We start from the raw sequence: 27,194 nt of genomic DNA on the forward strand, positions 1-27,194 counted from the left end.
TAAATTTTTTGTTTATTTATGATTTTGTCCACTGCATAATAAAGAAAAGTAGCAAACATACGTCCATAAGCTGATAACATTTTCATACAGTTGTGTTTTTAACAGGAAACACAGATCTAGGTTTCTGCATCATGCACAATAAATATGCTACAAATCTCTGCTTACATTAGTTCCAGATACACAATTGTTTCCTTAAACTCAGAAGAAACAGAATTGCCCTAATCACAATATTCCTAACAGTATAAGATTGTTATTTTTGGCATTGAGGTCAAAGATATTCACAAAATATATCATTTACTTAATGTAATCATGCTAACAACAAAATGAAACATCAAAATAAATACTGAACTCAAATCTGTTTACTAATATTAGCCTGAATTTGTTGTACATGCTTAATGCATGAGGAATATAAATTAACTGTGAATCTTAATCGAAATTACAGTCTAACAATATTATAACAGAGCTTTATGTTGATGTACCTTCCTTCTTGCACAGAACCTAAACAAGAACGTGATGATAATGTGAATCCTCTATGGATAGAAGACAAAGCGTTGAAGAAAGGAGAGGTGGATTATATCTCTCAGGCAGAAAGGCAGTTCTGGGAAGAACTTCTGGAAAAGTATCTGTATCCAATTGATGAGGACAAGGCTGAGAAGGTTGAAATCTTTTCAATACTTATTACATACAAAACTTCAAGTTGATTTTCTGCCTGAAATATTTACTTTTATCTTTCAGTTAAATAAAGAAAGTAGGGATCATTCACTAAAGTAAGCATACATCATTACCTGGCTTGGAAAATAAGCAACAAGTATACAATTATCTCCATTTGCTAAATATTTATAATATTAGTTATGTTACTTTGTTATTTTTTAATAGATCATATACAGAACATCTCTCTGTGGACTTTGAAATGCATGTGTATTGTCAATCTGAAATTTCAGATATTTTCTACTTACTTGGGTCCATGGTTCTACAGTATTTCATAAACATCTTCCATTTGTATTGTTACTGAATTTATTTATCTCAAAATTGCAACTTTGGCTTGTGTGCCATTTTGAAATGGTAATTTGAAAGTAGCACATACAGTGAAACTGTGATTGTGAGGTAAATAAATACTGTAACTGTCCAGGTAGAACATGCCATTTCTGATATTTCAACATTATTTTAGAAAGAAGCTAATCAAAGAAACCCACATATGCTCCTACAGATGCATGCAACTTGCGTCACTTATAGCTTTTGATCCAGTAATCCTTTCCTCCACATCACTGCACACAAATGTTGGGAAGATCCTCATCAGTTAATTTCTTCTTTCACAATTATGATTTCAATTTCCAATGAATGCAAAACTGAAACTTAATAATGATAATAATGTTCATTAACCTTTTACAGTTGCCTGATTGTCCAGGTACACTCCTTTCCACTTTCTTCAAGATCTGATTTTACATGAGTGATCTGTTGTTTGCCTGGTGGGCCTTTATGTCTCTTGCCTTCAAGTTCCTTTCCGAGCTACTTTTTTGCTGTTCTTGTTTGATTCATTCTCTTTACATGACCACAAAACTGATGCTATTATGCTTTTAATAAGTGGTTGTTTTGCTTGTGTTTTGTGATACCTCTTTTCACTCTGGATCATACCTTTCCTTGTATCTTGGAGCACTGACCTCAGGATTCACTTCTGCAGCCTTAAGTCCACTATTGTCTCTGCAGTTGATGTTACAGGTTTCAAGAGTGTATGTAATTATTGGTAAAATATGCCTGACAAAGTGTTCATTGGCATTTTGCTTGAGGTAAACCAGTTATAAACAACCGTCTTCTCTCTGGATACAACTCTGGCAGTGATTTACAACATTTTTACTTTGCTGGTAAGTGACTAGTACATTCCACCTAAATAAACATTTTCCTAATTTGTCTCTTGGCAAGCTGCCATTTTTCTTTTCTAAATCTAGGAAAGTAAAGATGATCTCTCTTCTTTTCTCCCATGTTTTTTCCCATTATCATTCTAACAGCAAAAGTGAGATCTGTTGTTGTTCTGTTACTTCTAAATTGAAACTGTCCTTCCCCAAGCAGTGGTTAAATTATTATCTCTGTCAACTTAAGACTGTAGGATGAGAGTGTGACTCTCCTGCAGTCTCCACATTTCTGCCTGCACCCTTTTTTGAAGATGGATACAATTATGCCTTTAGTTCAGTCTTCAGGGACTTTTGCTTCTTTCCAAACAGTGTTTATTATCCTCTACCATCAGTGGAAACCTTGAATTGCAGCACATTTTATTATGTCAGCCCTTGCTTAATTTACACCTGAAGATTTACCTTTGTTCATGCTCTTCAAGGCATTTTGAACTTCACCCCAAGTCAGTGACATTATTTACTTCTCTCTTCTTCAGAGTTTCTGACTTTCTCAATTCTTTCTTTGTCAGATCCATTCCAACATACATCTGTACGAAATACTTCTTCATCTTCTTTCACACACACTCATACCTGCAGGTGATGGTTCCATCTTCCTTCTCCAGAGCTTTTATTGAAGCAAATTTATTCTTTTATTTTTCATGATTCTGTACAGCAGATTCTTGTTGCTTTTACAGTCTTCTTCCAGTTTCACACAAAACTCAGCCCAGCTTTTCTTTGACTTAAATAATACTCAGTTTTCTATCAGTTTTAGGTCTCTAGCAAGCCACCAGGAAAGTAATTACTTCTGCTTTGAAAAGTTAAAAGAGCCTTGGAAAGTTTAGTTCTGTTCTGTAGAACAGAAGAAATTCCAAAGGATTGGAAGTATGCATTAATTCGTCCTTTTCATAAGAAAGGAGGAAAAACTGGTGTCAAACTATAGACAAATATCAATGTTACCAGTTACATGTCCGCCCCGGTAGCTGAGTGGTCAGCGTGACAGACTGTCAATCCTAAGGGCCCGGGTTCGATTCTCGGCTGGGTCGGAGATTTTTCTCTGATCAGGGACTGGGTGTTGTGTTGTCCTAATCATCATCATTTCATCCCCATCGACGCGCAGGTCGCCGAAGTGGCGTCAAATTGAAAGACCTGCTCCAGGCGAACGGTCTACCCGACGGGAGGCCCTAGCCACATGACATTTCCATTTATTTACCAGTTACATACAAGGTCTTTTCTAAAGCACTTCATAATAGACTAGAGAATTAAGTAGATGATAAGATAGGAGAGCATCAAGGTGAATTTTGGAAGGGTAGGTCATGTGTGGAGTAGATCCTGAGTCTTAAGCTCATAATCCAAGACAAAATGGCAATATGCATGTCCTATTCACTGTGTGTGTGTGTTTGTGTGTACTTCAAAAAACCATATGACTATGTTGACATAATACCTCTGTTTCAAATATTGAAGGAGTTTGGTGTAGATGAAAAAACAAGAAACATTATCTTGGAAACATTAATAAACATAAAATCCAAAGTTACATTTTTAGGAGAGATACCTGAAGCTAGTGCATGAACAGCAGTTAGACAAGAAGAGGGTATATTCCTTATTTTGTTCAACTGCTTTCTTGGAAAGGTGATCCAAGAATGAGAAAGAGAACTCAGAGAGAATGGAATAAATGACCAGTTGCAACTGGACTATAGAAACAAGAATCTTAGAGTACAGTACTTTTGCCAACAATCTTGCAGTGCTGCCTAGTGACACAACAATCACAAGAGGAAAAATGAACACATACAAAAAAAAGGTCTTTAAACTATCCAAAAACAGTACATATAACAAACATAAAAGATGCACCAATTTTCATGACCACAGATTACAAAAAATTAAAACAATCAGTAAATTTATATATCTTGGGAGGTAATACAGAAGAATAGCCATGACAGGGAGGCTAATAGACGAAGAGCAAGGAAGATGGAAATAGCCTTTCAGTTGTCTAAAGAAGCATATAATAAGAAATCTACCTCCTCTTAAGCAAACTTACAGCACTAAGTTACAGTAATAAAACTGAGAATGCTTCTATACAGCCAATGACTGTATTGATTTAGACAGGAGAAATAGAAAGCATGGAAAAAAACTGGAGAAAATCCTAAGAAAAAATATTGGAGCCAATAAAACATAATGGACAATAAAGGAACAGGAGTAATGAAGATCTTACAAGAAAACTGAACAACTAAATGTAACAATGAGAAAACATAGAACAATGTTTTGCAGTCATCTAGTTTGGATGAATGAGAACAAGGTATGTAGGAGAATTTTTGAACACATCAACCACCAAAAATCTCCCTGGTTCAAGTGGCTCAAGAAATCAGAAGTGGTCTGAAAGAGATGAAGTTTGTAGAACATAATGGAGATGTTAAAATAGAAGCTTTTAGGTTTCTATCTTCAGAGCAAAACAAAAATGGAAAATGTAGTGTAAAGGTCAGAAGTTCAGAAATAACAGCACTCTGACTGAATGAAAAATTATTGGAAAAACCATATGTTAAAGCAGAAGTAATAATTTACACGATCCAATAGAGACCAAATTGAATGAAGAACAATAATACATGAGTATTCACCATTTGTTCTCCTTAACTTCATATATGAAAAATGTACTGTTTACATCACTTCTTCTTCACTTTACTCTTCCTTTTCGTTCATTATATCCTGAGGCAGTCTTTCAGGTCTTAATAGTTTTTCTCACTATTTGGATGAAAATTTTATGTATTAATGGATGAACCCTGTACTGGTATCTGACACAAGACTTAATTTTATTGTTGGATCATATTAAATGAGAATGTAAATACTGCTTTAGTGAATGATCCATCTACTATCAAATTATGGATTCATATATTTTGTTGCTTACATTTAATTATTATTTTCATGTATTATCACTTTGATTTCATGACATAAAGTGTATGACTGTGTATGTGATGGTAGTTGCCTAATTCATCACAGTACTGTGCTTTTAACTGTAACTATGAGTGGAAAGAGTGTGTGACAAACATGAGAGCATAAAATTTGTCTTAAGTTCCTACTACATTGTAGTCTTCCCATTTGTCATAGCATTTTAAATTACTAATATTATGAGACTTTGCATTGATATTTAAATCACCCAGTATTGTGAGGTCATTGGGTCCAACTAGACCAATTATCTTACTGAGGCTTTTGAAGAAATGATCAAACCTACATTAGGTGGGCAATAGCACCCAACACTCAGTGTTTCATTGTGCTTTTCATGAACCCTTCATAATGTATCACAGTGCCAACTAATTCAAATGACCCTTCTCTGCAGTACTATTTAAAAAAACTGTTCTTTTACTTTAATATATTGATTAACTTTAAGAGTTACCCCACCACATTTCTGAAACTGCCTACAGTAATTACATACTACGGAATAGGCATCCAAATTAAAGTATGTTATTTCATCCTGTTTTAGGCCATGTTCTACTATTGTCAGAACATACAGATTATGTTCCTCCATGATAGCCTGCAGCAAGTGCAGTTTATTTCCAGGTACTGAATGTTTAAATGCATGAGAAGAATTGGACCATTTTGTTCATTTTTTGCTGTTTATTGAAGCAGGAAGACTTATTTTCGTGGGATACAGACAATGTTTGTTCATCACTGCTTACCCTGTAGATTTATTTTCTCTCAGGTCAATAAAGAATCAGTCAGGTGTGTGGGAAGCACTGTTTTCCTTTTCCCCACTTCATTTATTCTCCGATTTTCATCTGCAGCTGTATTTTTTTCTGTGTCTGGTTCCCTTGCTACTTGTTTAGCCATTGCTGTGGAACCGTGCTTAGTTTCTGATGTGGCTGAAGTTCCTTATGTGTCTGGCTCCCCTGTTACATCTGCAGTCACTGAGACAACATTACTGATCAATAAAACAGGTTTACCGTTGCAGTACTGACATCATGATACCTTCTTTCTTCTGTGTAGTTTGTTTGGTCCACATTGCTGTGAATTCTGCTTCAAGGCTGGTTTTTTGATGACATTCTGCAGCTTTTGTTTCACTCAAATGCAGATGTAATATTTATTTACTGCTCATTCCATTTGTCAGATTACTAAGCATGTAAATAACAGGTTTCAAGAAGAACCAGTATACAGTAAAGTGAACTGGCTTGCTGGAGTCAAATAGTTAATGAATATCAAATTCAACCTACATATTTTTAAACGGTTCTATGTTGATCACGTATCCACATGACAGATTAGAAAACAAGCACACAATGGGACTACTTTATCTTTCAAATATAAATCTTGTTGCTAAGAATTCTGTAAGAGTCGTGGCAATGTATAAAAAGTGGTTGGCAGGTGTATTCCAATATATTCTACTTAGGGGGGGAAAAAAAAAACAACACCATGTTTGGCTCTGAAAATGTAACATTCAGCGAGAAATTGTACCTTGCTAGCTGTCTTCCTATGATCCACAGCAAAAATATGTGTCCACAACTTATTTTCCTTTAAAACAGTATAAAATTATTTCTTTTTCACTGCCATTCCAGATTTAATGGTAAGACATATTAACAAAAGGCAAAAACATTTGCTTTGTTTGGATATTGGCTCACAATAGTTGTCACACAGCCTTTCCTTTAAAATTAAATGGTTAATAGCAGATCTGTGCAGCTTTTGTTACTTGTTAACTTGTCAGATCTATCTGGGAAACATTTATATGAAAAAGTATCATAGTTTTGCTTTAATATAATTGAGCTGCTGCTTATTGCAACATTCATGCCTTACAGAATGATGGCTTAATCTATTAGAAACAATAGCTTTCTGAAATTTACAGTATCAGTATAATACCTACTTAGATTTGTTGCAGCTGGGAAACAATTTGAAATAATCAACACTCACTGTTTGATGCTTTCTTTCTCTTGCCGTACACACAGAAAACAAACTTTATTCTTCTTATTATCTCATTTCCTGGTAAAGCAATTTTTCACCAGCAAATGAAACTATGCTTAGTAATTTATTGTCTCAAATCAAATTTATACTCAATTCTTAACTAGAAAAAAAACATGAAATATTATAATGAAATGTGGAAGAAATGGACATAATTTTTCACCAGAATTCTTATAGACATCTGAGCAAGCCCAAGTTCTTAAATTGGCCAAGCTTTCTTCTTAGAGCATCACATGTGGAACATGATGAGATTTGTAGACATATAAAATGATATATGTATTATGTCTAAAAGCAACAGAACCTTAGGAAATGCATGAAGGGGAATACTGACAAGAGATGTCATGGGGGTAAAAAGGAGAATAAATCAGACAGCATAATAGAAGGATCGGCAAGAAGAGAAAAATTGAAAACAATAATCCTAGTATGAATTGTATACGAATAAATTTAGGATAAACATGGGAGAAGAATTCTGACATAAACTTATCTGGAGTGGTGTATTAAACATGTTGCATATCATAATAAGCCATGAAATTTTAAGTGAATGACCCCTTAAATAAAATGTTTGAATATCCTCAATTTACACATGGGAATTTTTGCATAACTTCCCCAGTCTCACGAACTCTGTGAACGAAACTGCTACTTAGCTCTTTGTTTTAGTACACTTATTGCTTCCACGGCAAACTGTCCACTACTGAGGAACTGAGGAAAGGTGAATTACTGCACTTTAATCACAGTAACTATTAACTAGTAATATTAATTTATTTGATAACTTGTACTTTTTTTTTAAACTTTGACCCATCAGTTACTTATATTGACAAATATTAAATTTATTTAGTTCAGGTTCAACTATCTCCTTTGAAATTCTGCTCTGAGAAGAATGCCTGACAGTTATGGAAACTCAAGCTTGTTGTGATGTTTTGTGAAACTATTTTATGCTATCTTGCTTCATCTATCAAGCAAGGCTTAATCCATTTCACTTACAGCACAGTTTGGTTAGTGACATAAATAAGCAATTTCAGTAAAAAAATAATAATTTGGGGTTGTATGACTGCCTTCCTGTTAGTCTGCTCTCAATAAGATTATTTCTAGACACTATCAAGCTATGAAGTTATGCTTTTCTGTTTACTACATTGGGCTATTTAGAGAATTATCTGGTTTTTCTGGAGTTTCTGCTGCTCTCTTATGCCTTTTACTGAATGCTTACTGTGATTTTTATAAGATAATCTGCTACAAAATTTCGATCAGTCCCTTCATTTCTGTGGTTCTACCTTTAGTTGCTAACATTAAGATGTTCCCAATTTCCTGTCTTTGGTATTCTTTGAATAACAAATCAGGGAATTTATGTACAAATACACATTAGCTCTTTGAGCTGGAGGAATGAGCCATTGTTAGCCTGAAACCTAGCCATCAATGTACCTATCACTCTACATTTTTGAAGGTAAATAATTTAAGAGTAAAGGAGATCAATCACAAAATAGCAGAAGTGCTGAGTCATCAGCAGCTACTCTCAAAAGAGAGTGAAAACTTGTTATCTTTCATTCTCCTTTGCATGTGCCTGTCAACGACTCAACACTTCTGTTATTCGGTGAGTGGTCTCCTTTACTCCTAAATTATTTACATTCTACAGAACTTTCCTACTATATTTCTACTTTTGAAGGGGTTTCCATTACGGTCTACTTGAAAACTGGAAATGTCCACTATATCTATTCATTTTTTCAGCTGTTGTTTACCTCAGTTATAGTGCTGCATCTCGATAGTTTTTACAAATAGAAACTAATATTAAGAAATCCAAGACTCTCTCTTCAGTGTCCTCCAAATGTACTTATTTCTTGTGTGGTCCATTTCAGAATGAACAGTGTAAGATAGCAACTTAACTTCAAGTTCTTATTGACACTCAGAAACAGATTCTGCAAAAGTCAAAATGAAACTCTGTTTTCCCATGGTGCAAAGTGTAAATAGTAGCATTTTATTATATAAAATCAGTCACTACAATTAATAGTTAAGAGTACTTGTGTACTATTATACCAAAATTTTTACCCTTTATTATGACAGAAGCCATATTTATAATGTCTTCTTTGTACAAATTACTATTTCAATTCCTTTCTAACATTTTTGCTGACAGAATATTTGGGAATATCTTAATGTTTAGAATACATATCCTACCAGTAACAGCTAACATTTTCAGATTTAAGTGAATGTGTGGCTTCATAATTCTGTATTTCCTTTACTAACATTAATCTCAGTGACCCTGACAAGACACAATGACATTAATGACAAGACTAACATTGTTATTCTGGTTAAATGCATACATATAAAAAAACTCCTTAACAAATCTAACAGTATTCTAAAGGTCTGATAGTGGTTCTTTTCATTTCCAGCCTCAATACCATGCTGAAAACCAATAAGAAAAAAGAAACTACCAGTTTAACACTGGACAATGTAATACTAACATTTTTGTTTTCAAAACTTCTGCAGATAGTTGCAAACTGTAAATAATATTTTTTTCCATCTTATGCTATATAAAAACCTCCTCAAATCCTATGGGTCCTTTATGTTCTAAATTTTATTTTAAATCAGGAAGAGCCAACACACCTGTTTGGAGGTATGAATGCTTCTGAAAGCTCCCGTGCAATATTGATAATACTGAATGGTGTGGTGAGAACCACAAGCCTGGAAGTTTTAATACATACTGCTGACACTTGTCTGCAATTCTTAACAAGCTCCATGAATCTTTTATCTCTCTGCTCACCCAAGTCTTTATGCCATTGCTTGTGAGGCATTCACAGGATTCTTGTTGGCTAAACCTGATCTAAAGTGTTAACAACTTCTCAACAAACAAGCAGCTCTTAATCATTTCTTATATCAACATTGAAGACATGTCTAATAACTAATTACTCTTGGGTTCTTCTGTCTTGACTTGTTCTTCAAACTTCGAACCCAGATTATTATTTTTTAGGCAAGAATAGCAAAGGACCTGAAAGAATTGCGAGATTCGTCTGTGTTTTTTTTCTTTATGATGAATGCACTATTCGTTCTCATCGTATTCTTGCTGCAACTGAGTAAGGATAAGCTACATATTAAATGGCCTTTTGGAGTCAAAACAAACATTACGTTTAATGAAGAAAGTCAGGAGGTAAGAAGGATCTCTTATTTCTATATTTTTTTAGTGATTTCTGCAAAGCAGCTAGCACAGATCATTTGTTCCTTGTTTTGTCAGCAGCTCTAAGAAGTCCAGCAGGACTGACCTTTACATCAAAGTACTCTAATGAATTTAGAATAGTTACACAGGTTTGATGATTGTTTCTTTTTCAGAAAGTTCTTAGTATAAGATACAAAAATCAAGGTGCATGTGTTTCTTAATATGTTATTTCAGGCAAGAATTGCTGCTGATCTGATAGAGCTACGGAATAAGTCAGTGTTCGCCTTCTTCATGTTCAATGCTTTGTTTGTGCTTATTGTTTTCTTGCTGCAACTGAATAAGGACATGCTACATATTGACTGGCCACTTGGAGTCAAGACAAACATCACCTATATCGAAGAGACAGCAGAGGTAAACCATGCAGCTGCCAGCCTTGTTGCTGTGTCACTCCAAGTGTTCACGGGAGAGGCGCATGGCGGGAGGAGCCCATAAGCTTGCTCTGGGGCTCGGATCTGTCAATAACAGGAGCTGGCCTCTAGTCCCTTCTGTGTGACACAAATCTTCAAACTCACATGGGTTCTGTCTCCTGTAACCAATCTCACTATTCTCATTTATCATTGCTCTCATAGACACCACTACTTCTAGCTTCCTCACTGGATAATTACTGCAACTTTCAATGTAACATCTTTTTATTATTTCTGCAGCACAAGTATGACTGTAAATTTTTCTCCATGTACATACTACTGTATATGTAAATGAATGCTGAGAAGGTGCAGGCACAAGTGGATTCATGAAATCTGGGAATGATGAAACTGCATGGTAGATACTGTGAATATCTAGTGATTCTAGTTGACAGTTCTTAATGCACTTAGGGAGACTGCTGTGATGAAGTAAACTTAGTGTTATAAATGTCATGACCAGAGAAGAAAAAATTTTCTCCATTTTTTTTTTTTTTTTTCAGCAGAGATAGTATTTTCAATCCAGATTAGCAGTACTGATTTTCAGTAGAATGCTGAACACAAAAAAACTACAAATATCTTTAGATTACTTCACAAGTAAAGGAATTACTGACCAAAGAACTGTGCACTTTCAAACTGTAAGATCTGCATCAAAGGGAAACCCAGGGCAGAATATAATATGCACATGACATGAGGTCACCAACCATTAAACAGAAGAGATGCTGTGCCATAGACAAGCATTTAGAAAGGATAATTTATTCTTCTTATACTTCTTCTTTTTTATTTTTTTCTCAGGCCACACGGATATAGGAGTATTATCATCATTATTAAATACAGGATTGCTCACAACATTTGCTTAAAAAATAAAAAAACTGTCATTAACTTATCTGCATTTTCCATGGATCATAATTGTGACCTCTCATTGTAACATCAACAGAGTAAGTTTTAAAATTAAGTACATTTTTTTCAGTGGAAAGACTATGCAGAAAAGGTCTGGGTTATCTGAGACACACAGTGGCAAGAATTAGATTACACCGAAGATGAAGGCAACAGAGAAAAAAAGTTATGAAACAATTGGGTTGTTGGAGACTTAAATATTCAAACTGGAATAGGACAATAATCAGAGTAAAGAAATACCAATGCTGTTATTATTTGTCAGTGTAATGAACTAAACATTTGCAGTATAATAAAAGAAGTAATGAGAGAACAAATGCACATATGATGATACTGAGAGCCATATACCTGGTGAATAAGCCATGGACCAGTACCAAAAACTTGGGACAAATAAAGAGAAGCTTCCTATATAGGCACTTACACATACACTCCTGGAAATGGAAAAAAGAACACATTGACACCGGTGTGTCAGACCCACCATACTTGCTCCGGACACTGCGAGAGGGCTGTACAAGCAATGATCACACGCACGGCACAGCGGACACACCAGGAACCGTGGTGTTGGCCGTCGAATGGCGCTAGCTGCGCAGCATTTGTGCACCGCCGCCGTCAGTGTCAGCCAGTTTGCCGTGGCATACGGAGCTCCATCGCAGTCTTTAACACTGGTAGCATGCCGCGACAGCGTGGACGTGAACCGTATGTGCAGTTGACGGACTTTGAGCGAGGGCGTATAGCGGGCATGCGGGAGGCCGGGTGGACGTACCGCCGAATTGCTCAACACGTGGGGCGTGAGGTCTCCACAGTACATCGATGTTGCCGCCAGTGGTCGGCGGAAGGTGCACGTGCCCGTCGACGTGGGACCGGACCGCAGCGACGCACGGATGCACGCCAAGACCGTAGGATCCTACGCAGTGCCGTAGGGGACCGCACCGCCACTTCCCAGCAAATTAGGGACACTGTTGCTCCTGGGGTATCGGCGAGGACCATTCGCAACCGTCTCCATGAAGCTGGGCTACGGTCCCGCACACCGTTAGGCCGTCTTCCGCTCACGCCCCAACATCGTGCAGCCCGCCTCCAGTGGTGTCGCGACAGGCGTGAATGGAGGGACGAATGGAGACGTGTCGTCTTCAGCGGTGAGAGTCCCCTGCCTTGGTGCCAATGATGGTCGTATGCGTGTTTGGCGCCGTGCAGGTGAGCGCCACAATCAGGACTGCATACGACCGAGGCACACAGGGCCAACACCCGGCATCATGGTGTGGGGAGCGATCTCCTACACTGGCCGTACACCACTGGTGATCGTCGAGGGGACACTGAATAGTGCACGGTACATCCAAACCGTCATCGAACCCATTGTTCTACCATTCCTAGACCGGCAAGGGAACTTGCTGTTCCAACAGGACAATGCACGTCCGCATGTATCCCATGCCACCCAACGTGCTCTAGAAGGTGTAAGTCAACTACCCTGGCCAGCAAGATCTCCGGATCTGTCCCCCATTGAGCATGTTTGGGACTGGATGAAGCGTCGTCTCACGCGGTCTGCACTTCCAGCACGAACGCTGGTCCAACTGAGGCGCCAGGTGGAAATGGCATGGCAAGCCGTTCCACAGGACTACATCCAGCATCTCTACGATCGTCTCCATGGGAGAATAGCAGCCTGCATTGCTGCGAAAGGTGGATATACACTGTACTAGTGCCGACATTGTGCATGCTCTGTTGCCTGTGTCTATGTGCCTGTGGTTCTGTCAGTGTGATCATGTGATGTATCTGACCCCAGGAATGTGTCAATAAAGTTTCCCCTTCCTGGGACAATGAATTCACGGTGTTCTTATTTCAATTTCCAGGAGTGTAGTTAAGAAATAAGTTACAAATGCAAAATTAACACAGAAAATTAATTCTGTAGTGAACTGCACTAACAATAAAGAAAGGATGAGAAACAAAGGCTACAGAATTACTGGTTCTTAGTGGACCACCAGGACATAAGCAAAAATTCTAAATGATAGAATCTCAAATGAGAGATGTGTAAGAACATATTGGATGGGAATTATTGGGGAGTAAGCAACTGGAACACAAAATCACAAAATAAATAAAAATTTTGACAGACAGTGGATTATCAGAAGAACAAGAGAAAACTCCGAAACACCAGATAAAATTATTCATGAGATAATAACATTTCCTGTTTAAAACTGTGGCAATAGTACAGAACTTGTTGCTGTGGAAATTCCATGAACTGCTTCCATTCATAATCACCATCTTGCTGTTTCATGTCCTTAGCAACGAAAAAAATTAATAAAAAAGTATTAAATGTATCACCATCATCTACACAATGCCGTTTCACATGCTTCTGAATGTAGATTCTTGACTAGATCATTCTGCAAATTTTGAATCAGTACCACGGAAGGTGGCATTTTGCAATTCAAATACAATTAGACTCAACAGGTTTTTCATGAAACATATGTTGGACCATGCAATTATACATTAGTACTTTGGTATGATACGTCTCATTTGAAAAACCTGAACATATCAGCACTGTTTGTACTTGTGCTGTAGATAACATAGTGCATTAAATGTGTGAGTGTTACTGTTTTTTATAAATGTCTCCATGCCTGCATGTGAACATAGCGGTGATAGTAGTATAAAATATTGGTTAATATAAGGTATGATCAATAAATAGTGGAGTTATCTGGACAGAAATCAAAATTAATAAAGACTATAAGATTTTATGTCTAGTGCACATTAATATATTTTATCATCTCTCGTTCTTCATGAAAAGGAAAATAAATTCTTTCCTTTATCATGGTGGGTCAGGGTACAATTACAGATTCGTCACAGGTAATGTGTGTGTGTGTGTGTGTGGGGGGGGGGGGGGGGGACAGTTGATGGGCGAGCAGATTGGGGGGGGGGGATGATTTCTTGTGCATCAAAATTATTTGTTATTTGCAGAAGCTGTTAAATACATAATTTATTTCACATTCTAGGTAAAAGGGATTGCCAGCTCAATTTTTTTAAAACTTACCTCTAGTCTCATTGTTTTACAAACAAGAACACATACTGTAATTAGTACTATGTGATATGAGAAAACACTGTAAAATAAAACACTAGGTTTCCATTTGCTCACACTGAGAAGTTTTTATTCAGTGGATATAGCTGATTTATGTCTTTTCATACTGGGTTTCCAGAAGTTGGTGTGTCAGTCATGGTCTACGTGAATATTAGTATTTTAATTCACATTTGCTATTTTAGAACTGTGTGCATATTCTAAAATAGACATTAAAAGCACTATCTGAATCCAATGAACAACTTTTTTATCTGTCAACAACTTTATATTGATAGATTTAAAATGAAATACTAACTCAGTTACAAACAATCAGTAGTCTGTCAAGGGTGTATAAACACAAATCTAGAGCATATGGCTATGTATATAAATATGTGAAGCTTTTTCAAGCTTCATTTATTGATCAAACCTTATGTCACTTCTCCTCTTGACCATGGCATGGAACCTGTTATGGAAGATGGTGCTCTACAATTAATGATCAGTTTTATATCAGCTGCACTCATTTTCTGTAACCCAGGAAGCAGAAAGATAGTTATAACTCATTTCATGTTCACAGTTCACTGTAAATAATTATATGGAGCACATATGTGTTAGTGTAACACAGCAAATTGAATGAAATCAAAATACTGCTTCTTGTTTGTCATATATGTCTGTCATCATTTTTTCCTTATCACAGACAAATATCTGAAAATTCCAGACTAATAATATTATTGGTACAGTACTATATGAAATAGTGCACAATAAAAAGTACCTCCTATTGATTTATGACAAGCGAGTTATGGTCACTTATTGAAACTACAGACATTTTGAAGCTGCAGTCCTATGATCTGTTATCACTACCATTTCCCATGAAATAAAAATTTAAAAGTTTGCAAAAAGCTCATGGTACACTAATACTCATGTGCTCCAATAAATTTAAATATTGTAATGGTCTTCACTGTAATGTATCTGTCTGTGTCTCTTATTCTTAAGGAATAGTTATTATTGTGTGTTATCCAATGCCTGTTGCACAGACTTTTCTACAGTAAATGTAAAAGAACAATTACTATTTATGATTAAACATCAAATTCACAATAGTACCAAAATAAAAGACCAGGTTTTGCTCCTTTTAGGGAGAGTTAGTTATATGTTCCATGGGTGACTTTGTATGATACATCATAGTGATGTGGAATGAAAAAGTTTACAGAATATTAGCTTAGTCAGTATTTCAGTATGGCTACATGCTGACCATTTACAGATTACTTCATATAATGGAAAGAAAATTAGTTTGATAACACTTTTGCATTAAATGTGCTACAAGTTTCTAAATAGAAATTCTTATATGGGGTAGGAACTATCCAGAATGAACATTTTCAGCTCACTTTCAAATTCAACTTTTTTATTTGTCAAACATTTAATATCATAGAGTAAGTTACCAAAGATGATAACAGCTTTATGCACTGCTTCCTGAACTAAAAACAGTTATAATCAAAAGTAATGAAGGTAATTTTCTTAATAATATTGTAATCATGGATGTCATTCTTCTGATGTTTAATGAATTATTTACAACAAATTTACACCAGAATACAATTCCATGTGACTTTACTAAATGAAAAGAAGCAAAGTATGTTAATTTAATCATCTGCCACTTTCCAAGGTATGCAATAACCAAAGTTCCAAGCTAGCTGCAGTGAGTTATTTAAGAAGCTCTAAAGTGTGTGTGTGTGTGTGTGTGTGTGTGTGTGTGTGTGTGTCAGGAGGAGTTGTCAGTATTCAGGATTATGACAGGAACAACCATTCAAAACAAAAAAGTCTAGTTAACATGGGCTCTAAAGTCCATACCTTAAGAGCTATGAGCAAATCGTGGTCTTCGATAATGCGAAACAGATCTCTTCTACTGCAAGCTCTTTTCTTTCCATATTTTGGGAGGAGGTAATATGGACAGAAAGAAGAAAAAATTGTTATTAATCATGCACTCTAAAATGCATACCTTGAGAGGTATGAACATTTGTTCAATAGAAGAGATAGCTTTCACAGTAGCAATGATGAACAAGTACTCATAGCTGTTAAGGTATGCACTCAAGAGTCCACATTTACTCAACATTTTTTTCTTGTTTTGGTCCATACTACTACCTGCCAAAATATGGAAAGTTAAGAGTTAGCAGTAGAAGAGAACTGTTTCACAGTGTAGAAGATGAAAAACTCACAGCTCTCAAGATATGTGTTTTACAACCCATGTTTCCCAGACTTTTTTTGCTTCAAATGATCATTTTTCATACCATTGAATATTTTTAATTCACATCAATATTCAAACATAAGAAATTTGAAAATTCTCTCTCGCTTACTAACTCCTTTTGAGATTTTAAATTTGCCACCGCTGTTTCACTTTTTGACGTGCACAGAGGAATATGATTGATTTTCTCAAAAACTGAGAGACGGTCAGTTTGCAGAAAACCAGTCACTAATCATTTTAAATCATATTCACAACATCTTCTATTGCTATATGTCTGTTGGAATTGATTATAATACTTGCGTCATTTGCAAAATAGACTAATTCTGCTTGATAGGTATTAAATGGATGGCGACTAGTAAATACAAAAGACAACAGGGCCCCAACACTGAAAGCAGAACAATTCAAAAAAATTATTTTATTGTGGTTACTTAAGAAACCTTTAAATAAAAATATCATATGATATCCTGCTCATCTTCTACAAATTTCATCTAACCTTCCAAAGTTGAAAGATAACTGCCAACTAAAACATTTCTTTAGGACGTAGAATTTTTAGTAATGCCATCTTCCTGAGACTGCTGCCACGCAAACACCCCTTATCAATGCTCTGTCTGGTAAAACTGCCATGGGTAACTGGTACACCTGTAGATGTCAAAAATGGATAAAACTTTCAGTCATTTACAGAAGAGCTTCACAAAGGTGATGCTGCTTGCCCATCCTATACTGGTCACCATTGGCAATGGTAGTAGATGCCAACCACTGATGTGGCTCTACATTAAAAAGTAAATAACCATTGGAACCATTAAGTGTATTTTCTAAATATTTACAGCAGGGACAAATACATTGGAATGTGTATAAATATGTCAGCCATGCGCATTCATCATATTCGAGGGATGGAAGACATAGTTGGTGACTACTTTTCTGGAACTGACAACTTGGCGAAAATGTAGGACTACACCAAACTCGCAAAAACTCAAGTGGCGGACCATCAACTACAACTATTACTGAATGATCCCTCCACATGACTGTGCATACAGCAGATAGGGCTATTGGGTGACAGTGAAAAAATATATGGCATCTCACAACACTGACCTAGACATCACAGCTCATCGCCATTTAGAAAGACAGGTTTCAATAGTGTACATAACCTGGCACACATAGTTTCTTCTGAATTGTCAGGAGGTTTGGCCACATCCACATTGATCTCATTCACTCGCTGCCACACTCTGAACATTACAAATACCTATTCACTGCAGTGAATAGGAGTACATGATGGGGAGAAGCTGTACCAATTACTGACATCTCTGCCAAAACGACAGCAAAAATGTTTGTCAGGACCTGGGTGGCATGTTTTGGTCACTCCCTTCACATGACAATGGTCCAGGGATGACAATTTGAGTTGATCCTCTTCCCCAAATTGTCCAAAAAGTGTGGCTTTCAATGACACCATATCATTAGTTACTATCTGGACAGCAATGGTTTGGTCGAGTGGTGGCGTTGAACATTGAAAGCCGCTCTCGTGTGTCACTATAAAAAGTGGACACAAGCACACCACTAAGAGAAGTTGTGCAGTGGTTAGCACACTGGACTCACATTAGGGAGGATGATGGTTCACACCTACGTCCAACTATCCTGATTTAGGTTTTCTGTGATTTCCCTAAATCACTTCAGGCAAATGCTACTGGTGACCTCACTGTTTTGTCCCCTCCACCAAATCAACCAACCAACCACAAGCACACCAGATGGTCCTGTTAATGTTAACAAACAGCATATAAAATGGACCTCAGTACATCAGCCACAAATTTGGCTTCTGGCAAGCCTTTAAGGATTCCAACAGACTTCTTCAGTCCAATTGCCATTGCCATTTGATTTGCAGCTACTTCAGTTGGTGCAGCACCTTAAGGTATATATCTGCAACATCCAATAGTCCCCAGCTTAACAGCATGGCTCCAACAAATTTTGTGCACAATGTGTTGACTGATTGCACCCATGTCAAGCTGTTCACTGATTTCATGCAAGCTCCCCTGCAATCCCCATACACCGGTCCTTTTCCAATTTTGTACTGCAAGAATCATATGACGAATACATTACTTAGTGGTAAATGCTACAGAATGTCCATTAAGAGGGCCAAGCCTGTATGAGTCGTACAGACACCCTCAGATGGCAGCATGCCTACACCCATTAATGTGCAGTGCACTGAAACACCCATATCGCCAGCAGCTGCTTTGCCAACGTCTGGCTCCTGCTTACAGGACATACCTGTGGCTACACACCCTTCACAGCAGAATTCTGCATGAGAACCAGATGTGCGGTGAAGTTCAAATACCCCATCATTTACAGTGCTCTGCACTTGAGAGGGAAGGAGGCGGAGACTGTGTGACAGTAAAATGGTTGATTAATCAAGTTTGGTCAGTGAAGCACCTTTTTGTATAGACAAACTATCTTTGTGCTATTTTGTTTGGTTTTTGGAGTGTTACTGTTGTGTATTTTGTCTGTGATAAATAAAAGTGGTTTTTCGTACATCTGAAATTTGTGTACAGATTTAAATGTAGGTGATGGTGTCCCTACAGAGATACTTCATCTTCAATCCTTCCATAAGGAACTATGAAACAATCTAATATATTCAGTTATTGGGGTTTTTGGTACCTACAATTCACAAAATGGAACTTCATTGAGTTAACAGTGAAGAATAGAATGGATGAAATAAAATGGAAGAGTGGAAGAGTTATAAAACTAAATAGAGATTATTTTTAAATTATGATGAGCTATTATTACTATTCACTGCTATATTTTACTTTCAGGAGGCATACCTCCCAGAATAGTCAACATCCCCAAAAACCCCTTCCACCAAACATAAACCAACAATTTCTTCTCCTCCCTGAGGAAGGAACTTAAGATACCAAAAGCTAAGCCTGCTGTTGTCTATTTTATGTGCTCTTATTGGTGGTATTAGGACCTGCGCTGCTATCTCTCTTTGTGGTTTTAATAATTTCCTGATTGGGATCTTCCTATTTATACAATTATATTATTCACAGTCCAACACATGATGTGGTATATGTAGCCTCTGTTGTGCGATTGCATTGCATTTGTCTTTATACTCCAGCAATTATCTTTATGCAACAGTAACTTAATAGATTTGGAGAGATCAGTTACGTACTTATTCCAAAATTTTTTCTCACTGACAAAAATAATAGACAGTAGAAACAATGCCAACTACTACAACTCTTTAGCACATCAACCCTTTAGTACTACTACCAAGTCATTTAAGCTCTACAATGGTAGGAAATTTGTGAGAAAATCTGTGTTGCAGGCAATAGATATCACACTGTAAAATCAAAATGTACATCTTTTTGCCAATGACTCTTCCACACTCACAAAGTATGTGTGTAAATTAATCCTGTCTATATCTTTAAAATTTCAATATGTGTTGGTGGAAGTTCTAACCCATTAAATTTTTGTTGCTTTTTGGGTAAATGTGTGATGTCTTGTGTGTTTTTATATTTATGCCTGATGCACTGTGTACAATATATAAAATGTAAGATACACAAATTCATGCACATCTGTGCAAATTACTTAACACAAAAATAGTAAACAGACTGGATTACACAGAGATTATTGAAAGTAAAATAGGATGCTATGGCTACTTTTTGACTGGAAATCATGTGTATGTTAGTGGAGCAGCATTCAGTTCAGACCAAATCATTTTAGTTCTTTTTTATTTTTAATTATGAATGCCTTTTTAATGAAACATGACTGTAAATATAAGAGCAGTGCAGTTACATATAAAAAGTTACATTGGTATGAGAAATATGTTTATAATCTAATTAAGTGAACTAATATCAAAAGTCTAAAATATAAATGAGGTGAACGACAGGAGACTATACCAGCAGAGAACATAGTCAGCTACTAATTATATCATCTAAACATACAAAATTAAATACTTAGAAACTAATGGAATTATGAGATAAACAATGTAACACAAAAAATGATACAGGGTGAAGCAAAAAGAACCATCCGATTTAAAAAAAAAAAAATCATAACTATAATGTTACTTGAGGTATGTGTGTGAACAATGTAAATTCTTGAGTTGTACATGGATTCTGCAAGATAACAGCAGTGTCTGCCCATTTCAGCTATAGTAAAAATGGTGCCAGGACAACAGAAAGCATTTTGTGTTTATGTTTTGTGCAGTACAGGTCAGTAATAACTGATCAGCCTGATTTTCATACTAGTTATGGTGTGGATCCACTACAGTACAGAGCATTAAATGATGACATGAACAATTCCAAAAAACAGGTTGTTTGTGTAAAGGCAAATTGCTGGGCTGTCCCCAAGTATCTGACACAGAAGTTGAACGCATACATCGCAGTTTTACAAGGAGTCCACAGAAATCCGTTTGCCATACGCTCAACAACTCAGCATGCTCCCGATGTCCATCTGACATGTGTTGTGTTAACATTTACACGTGAAACCATACGAAATTCGGTTACTGCAAGCTCTTCATGAAGGTGAACAATGTGTGGAGTTCTGTAATTTCATTCTTGGCAAGATGGAGGATAACAGTTTTTTCCATGATTAGTGTTTAGTGATTAGGCAACATTCCATTTAAATGGAAAGGTGCACTGTCATAATTTGAGAATATGGCATATGGAACAACCACATGAAGTTGTACAGCATGACAGGGACTCTCCAAAATTTAATGTGTTTTGTGCAGTTTCATGGGAAAAGGTGTATGCTGCAGTTTTGTTTGCAGAGAACCCTTTTACTGGAAGCACATATCTCGCTATGCCTGAGAACTTTCTTTTCCAACAGTTGGTGACTGATTTGAACAACTTCATTTACCAACAGGATGGGGTACCGCCGCACTGGCATGTGGAAGTGTGGAAATTTTTAAATCAAAGGATTATGGAATGATCGATCGGTTGCACTGGGCCAAATGATTCAGCATTACATTACTGGCCTCCAAGGTCTTTGGAGCCTGACTGTATGTGATTATTTCTTGTAGGGGTTTATAAAAAACTCTGTTTATGTGCCTCTGTTACCAACAACAATAAATGAGCTGAGACATCGCACAACGGCAGCAGTGGAATCTGTAACCCAAGACCTGCTCACTGCAGTGTGGTAAAAATTTGAATACTGAATTGACATACGCCATGCAGGACAACAGAAAGCATTTTATGTTTATGCTTTGTGCAGTATTGAGCACCTATGAATCAGTATGAAAAAATCTTTTTGAGTTTCCCGTTCATCAAAGAACAAAATTCACTGCACATGTTTATTAGTTTCAGAAACATAGATGTGCCAAATCAGATGATTCTTTTTGATACACCCTGTATATCTTTCCTTTATGGACTGATGACTTATTTTCTTGTATGAGATTCATCATTATTATTCATTATAAGACCAACTGTGATCATATTATTCTATTTTAAGAAAGGTACATAGCACAGTTATTACAGAAATTGCATAAGTTCAAAGTCTGATAAGGACTGTGAATTGAAATCAGACTTTTTGAAGTACAAAACCTGGAATTTACCTGAAAAGATTTAGAGACTGCAGAAAACCTAAATCACTGTACTGTCTCACTTGCTACCCACCTTGAGTGTGAGGTACTGAGAAGAGGACAAACAAAAGAACAGAATGTTATAGTATATCTACTACAGCACCACAGTCATGAAAGGAACATAGATTTCCTCCTAGCTTTCAGTTTGGTTTTCTCCTTCAGAAGTACCAACAGCCAGCACCCATATGTACAGATATTAAACCTCAGCCTTGGAAATATGTATATGTTTTACTGACTCATGACATATATGAAGAAGCTAGCAGTATCTTTTCTTGTACCAGCTCACCACTTACTACTGAATGTTTATAGTAGTAGTTTTAACTGCTGAAACGTATGGTCTCCTTCGTCTGATTCAGAATATTTGAGTATTTTATTTTCCTTCAAAAAGGCATACATACAATTATATGACTAACTTTTAAAGTAGAGAGCTCTGCCAATCATCTTCAAAGCTAGTAATCTTGTGCTGCAGTGTATGGTCATATTATTTCCACATGTCTCAAGACAGTTTACCTCATACATTTTTATAAGATTAGCTGTGTTCTACATTTCTCAAATTACTGACAAATCCCAATTTTGAAAGTATAGTCCATTTTGCTACATAAATGAATAGTGAGCCTCTTCCAAGTTATCACATAGGCAATAACTGGAATGTATGTCATCTCCATCTTACATGGGAACACCCATAAATAACACAGAAGTAAGACTGTTATTTAGTTGCAAATGAAGGGGGCGAGTTCTGATAAAACAAAGTTTTGTACTTCAGAATAACTAAATTATTGTTTGACTATATTAATGACATTATCTGTTCCCATTACAATGGCACAAACTCAGTTTTAACAATCTCTGGTACAAGAAAGTGGTATCTTGCCCTAACCTAATTTTGTTACCACTAAAAACACTCTGCTGGGTACATGTTTAATGATTTTCATACATAAATTTAATCGGTATATGCTGTGCATGGCCTGTATAAGGGATAGGGAAGCACTGATACCCAGCAGCATGCCAGAAGTCTGCACATCTGCAGACACAACTTACGGTTTTTATCTTTAAAAATAGAAGAGCCATAACTGCCTACTGCACAGCCCTCTGAGAAAGGTTGGATAACCTAAAGAAATTTTAAGTCCAGTGAGCTGTTTCCATGAGCCATGATTTGATCTTCAGTAAATGATCTATTCTTCCATACAGTGTACATGTAGTGTCTCATATTTGAGACAGTTGTTTGATGAAACAAAAGCTGTATGGATAAAAGTAGAAGATTTCTATTATGTGGAATGAATGGGTATGCACAGACCTTGACCTTTTCAAAGTATTTAGTAATATCATGACAGTGCAGTGAATACTACTGCAGCTCATTTGACATAAATAAGTTACTGGTATTCACATACGGGGCAGTCAGGTGTCAGGAATTTACAGTGCTCGAAGTTACTACTCTTTTGATGGTGATTGGCAATGTTCACTAACTTTTCTTTTTTTCCTTTTTTCTTTATAAATTATCAGAAAATTTTGCTTGATAAATATTTTTACAATCTATAAAATGATGAAACTTGTTGTAATATATTCTTATTTAATTGCATTAAATTTTTCTCTTTGCTAAGGTTCACATAACCAAAGAGTATCTGCAGCTTGAGCCCATTGGTTTGGTATTTGTGTTCTTCTTTGCTTTGATTTTGGTGATACAATTTGTGGCTATGTTATTTCACCGATTTGGAACACTGTCACATATACTTGCATCCACAGAACTTAGGTGGTGCTTTAACAGAAAGGTAAGAATTTATAGATAATAAACAAAGTGTAAAATAAAACACTTGATATGCTAATTGGAATTTTCTCCTTCAAGCAGTATGTTAATTAGTACATCATTGCCTGGAACATGTATTTTACTGCCTTATTTTCTTATCACTGTTAAACAGCATTATATGCTAGACAATTATTAGATCCTAAAGGAAGCTGCCATTGACAAAGAACTGTAGTATAATTATGAAAGCAACTATTTCCTTTAAATTTTACTGATCTTTATTTGTTGAATAATTTTTTCCACAGAAGGAAGATCTGTCACAGGACTCTATAATAGACAAAAACTTCATGGAAATAGCAAAGAATATGCAGAGATTACGTGACTTAGATGGTGATTATGAGAATGACTCAGGTGCTCAGAAACCTGAACACAGGCGGACTATCCATAACTTGGAAAGGCAGAGAAAGAAGACAAGGACTATTGGAACACTTGATGTTGCTTTCAAACAGCGCTTTTTCAATATGACAGCTGATGGGAATGTTCCAGGTATGTTAAAACAGCACCTAGTGATGAGATATGGTGTGATGATTCCACTGACAGTTTTTCACCAATCATTATTTCTTACCTAACATTATGGCATTTAACATTTTTATGACTTTCAATAACTGAGAACTCCATTAAGAAACTTTTCTGGCTAAATAACATAAATTTAAAGGTTGTAGATTCAACTAAATAGCCAGTGATTACAGGTACAAACAATTTTAATTGAAACAATCACATAGAAAATGTTGTAGAGAAGACCAAAGACAGAATTTAATTGGCAGAACACTTAGAAGCTGCAACAGATCCATTAAAGAGGCTGCCTTTACAATGCTTGCTTATCTTCTTGAGTATTTCATAGCATGGGACTCTTACCACATGAACATCAAAAAAGTTCAAGGAAGGGCATCTCATTTTGTATTATTGTGAAATATGGCAGAGTGTATCACGCATATGATATGCGAGTTGGGGTAGCACCCATTAAAACAAAGCCATTTTTCAATGCAGAGAAATCTTTTCACAAAATCACACACACAGAGAGACATGATCTTCATAGTAAAAAAATAGAAATCAGAAATATATGGTTGTTAATTTTTCCTATGCATTATTCAACAGTAGAATGATAAAAAACTAGTTTGGAAGTGGTTCAATGAACCATTTGTCATGCACTTACATGTGAATAGCAGATGTTGATGTAAATAAGAGGAAGCTAGAACCCTGTGCAATCTGCTACAGTTGGAAAGAATAAACAATACTATTTTTCCCACCAAAGTACTTCTGAACAACAGTAAAAAACTAAGTCCGCATCCTGGTCAACAACTTTTTGTAGCATGGCCATGTATTGAATTCCTATCATTTACACGATACAGGAGATATTCCAGAGAGTATGCATTAAATAGGGAAAGCTAATGATGAGTCTTCCAGAAAAATATATACACACTTTAAGGAATGAAAAGTATTATTTATGTGTTTATTTTACATTTAATAATTGATCACACATGTTGTACAACCTTCTGTTTAGCACATGGTTCCTTTAAATGTACAAAATGTTGACCATTAGTGGCTACACACATAACAGAATGACCAGCAGTTGCCGCAACTATATCAGTCAATGTTACGGCGGAGATTGTTGCAAATGTCGCTGTAATCTCATTGCGAAGTTCCTCCAGCATGTGTGGCTTATGTCAATAGACATCATCTTTCACAGTTTGCTGCAAGTGAAAGTCCATAGGTGTTAGATCTGGTGACCAAGGAGGGAACTCAATGGGCCCTCTTCATCCAGTCTAATGCCCCAGAAAATAGTCAGCCAGGAAAACTCGTATGGCTAGGTGGTAGTGTAGTGGTGCCCCATCCTGTTGGTAGAAGACCTCTTCATCAGCTCCATAAAGCACACATATACCTGGCAAAATTGATGTGCGTTACATTTCCAGGTACACTTCTCCAGTGACAGTAGCATCAAAGAAAAAGGGTCCTACTGAGCCCCTAGATGATAGTCCACACCACACGTGAGCCCCTGATAGATTGACCGCTTTATTCACATACATATACGGATTTTCTGGTGCCCAGTACACACTGTTATGCTGATTCATGATTCCATTAAATTTAAATTGTGCCTCATCACTCCACACTACCTTTGTCACAAATTGTTCATCATCAGTTTTGCTGATACCATTGGCAAAATTGTATTCGCTTGCAGTAATCATGGAATGTAAACTTTCCACTTGGCAGATTTCAGAATTCTTCGTGCACTTGTGCTGTTAACCTCCTCTTCACATGAAAACTGTGTAGCAGACTTCTGTGGAAAATTAACAAATGTTTCCAACACGAGAGCCAACGAAGCTGGACTTGTAGCTGTATGCTGTCTTCCTGATTTTCCTTTGTGAATATCACAAATTTTTCCATGCAATTGAAACTTGTCAATGATGCATTTAATTGTTAGGTGGGTTGGCAGCTCTGTTTCAAACTCCTGCTTTCCCTGATGTTACACTTCAATTATCAAACTTGAAAAACCGCTTCACAATAGATTTTCATTGCTCGAATGTCTAGTGTGCTCCATCCATCTTGTTTTCTCAATACCAAGATGAAAGTACTAACATCTGTCCAGCACACTTGTAACTCAAACTGAATGACAATATCAGACTTTATAGAGCCTGACTAAGTGTGTATACATTTCTGGTGGACTCTAAAAGCTGGCAGCCAGTTGTACATAAAAACTAGTGAACAGCCTCAGTAAAGCTTCGCAGTATTCATCTAGTCTCGTCTATGACTTGGAGCTGATCTCTGTTCACTGAAATAACACTAAATAAATACCTACAGAATCTTTATATGCCATGCCTATTGGCTGAAGCTATATTTTATGAGAACAGTCTCTATGAAACACATTTTACCCCTTTCCAACTGAATGTCCATTTTACTTTGTGCTGCATCACAAAAATGTAATAATTGTATATAACCATAATGGTACTACCTCACCAATCATGAAATATTTTGTTCCTATTCACACAAAACTGCCTTGTGCACAACAACAGTGAAATAACATGCCATTCATTATTTAAGATGGAAATTACTTGTAGGTTAGTCATGATGAAAGTCCTGTAGACATTACGTAACTGTTGACAAATCACCTGAAAGTGTATCTCACTCAACTTTGCAAGTTGCTTCAACACTATCGTTATCTCATAAAACTCATAATGATCCCCTGTAATTTTTCTAATGTTTATTTCCTCTATTAGTTTTATTAAGCCAGGTTAGTGTAATGAGTTCACTTGTTCTGTATACAGTAATAAATGACA

General features: G+C 36.4%; 1 protein-coding gene across 2 annotated transcripts in view; it reads left to right on the forward strand.

The window, feature by feature from the left end:
• LOC124616686 (chitin synthase chs-2) overlaps nucleotides 1-27,194 on the forward strand; it is a 348,580-nt gene that overhangs the window by 317,456 nt on the left and 3,930 nt on the right. The window contains exons 19-22 of one of the 2 annotated variants that reach the window (XM_047145021.1): nucleotides 496-656; nucleotides 10,186-10,362; nucleotides 23,723-23,890; nucleotides 24,168-24,408. In XM_047145021.1, the coding sequence (XP_047000977.1) occupies nucleotides 496-656; nucleotides 10,186-10,362; nucleotides 23,723-23,890; nucleotides 24,168-24,408 (747 nt within the window). Of the gene's footprint in view, nucleotides 1-495; nucleotides 657-9,768; nucleotides 9,946-10,185; nucleotides 10,363-23,722; nucleotides 23,891-24,167; nucleotides 24,409-27,194 lie in introns of both variants that reach the window. The other variant, XM_047145019.1, reaches the window with a different exon arrangement.

This window comes from Schistocerca americana, chromosome 5, assembly GCF_021461395.2.
Source record: "Schistocerca americana isolate TAMUIC-IGC-003095 chromosome 5, iqSchAmer2.1, whole genome shotgun sequence".
NCBI classification, from domain to species: Eukaryota; Metazoa; Arthropoda; class Insecta; order Orthoptera; family Acrididae; genus Schistocerca; species Schistocerca americana.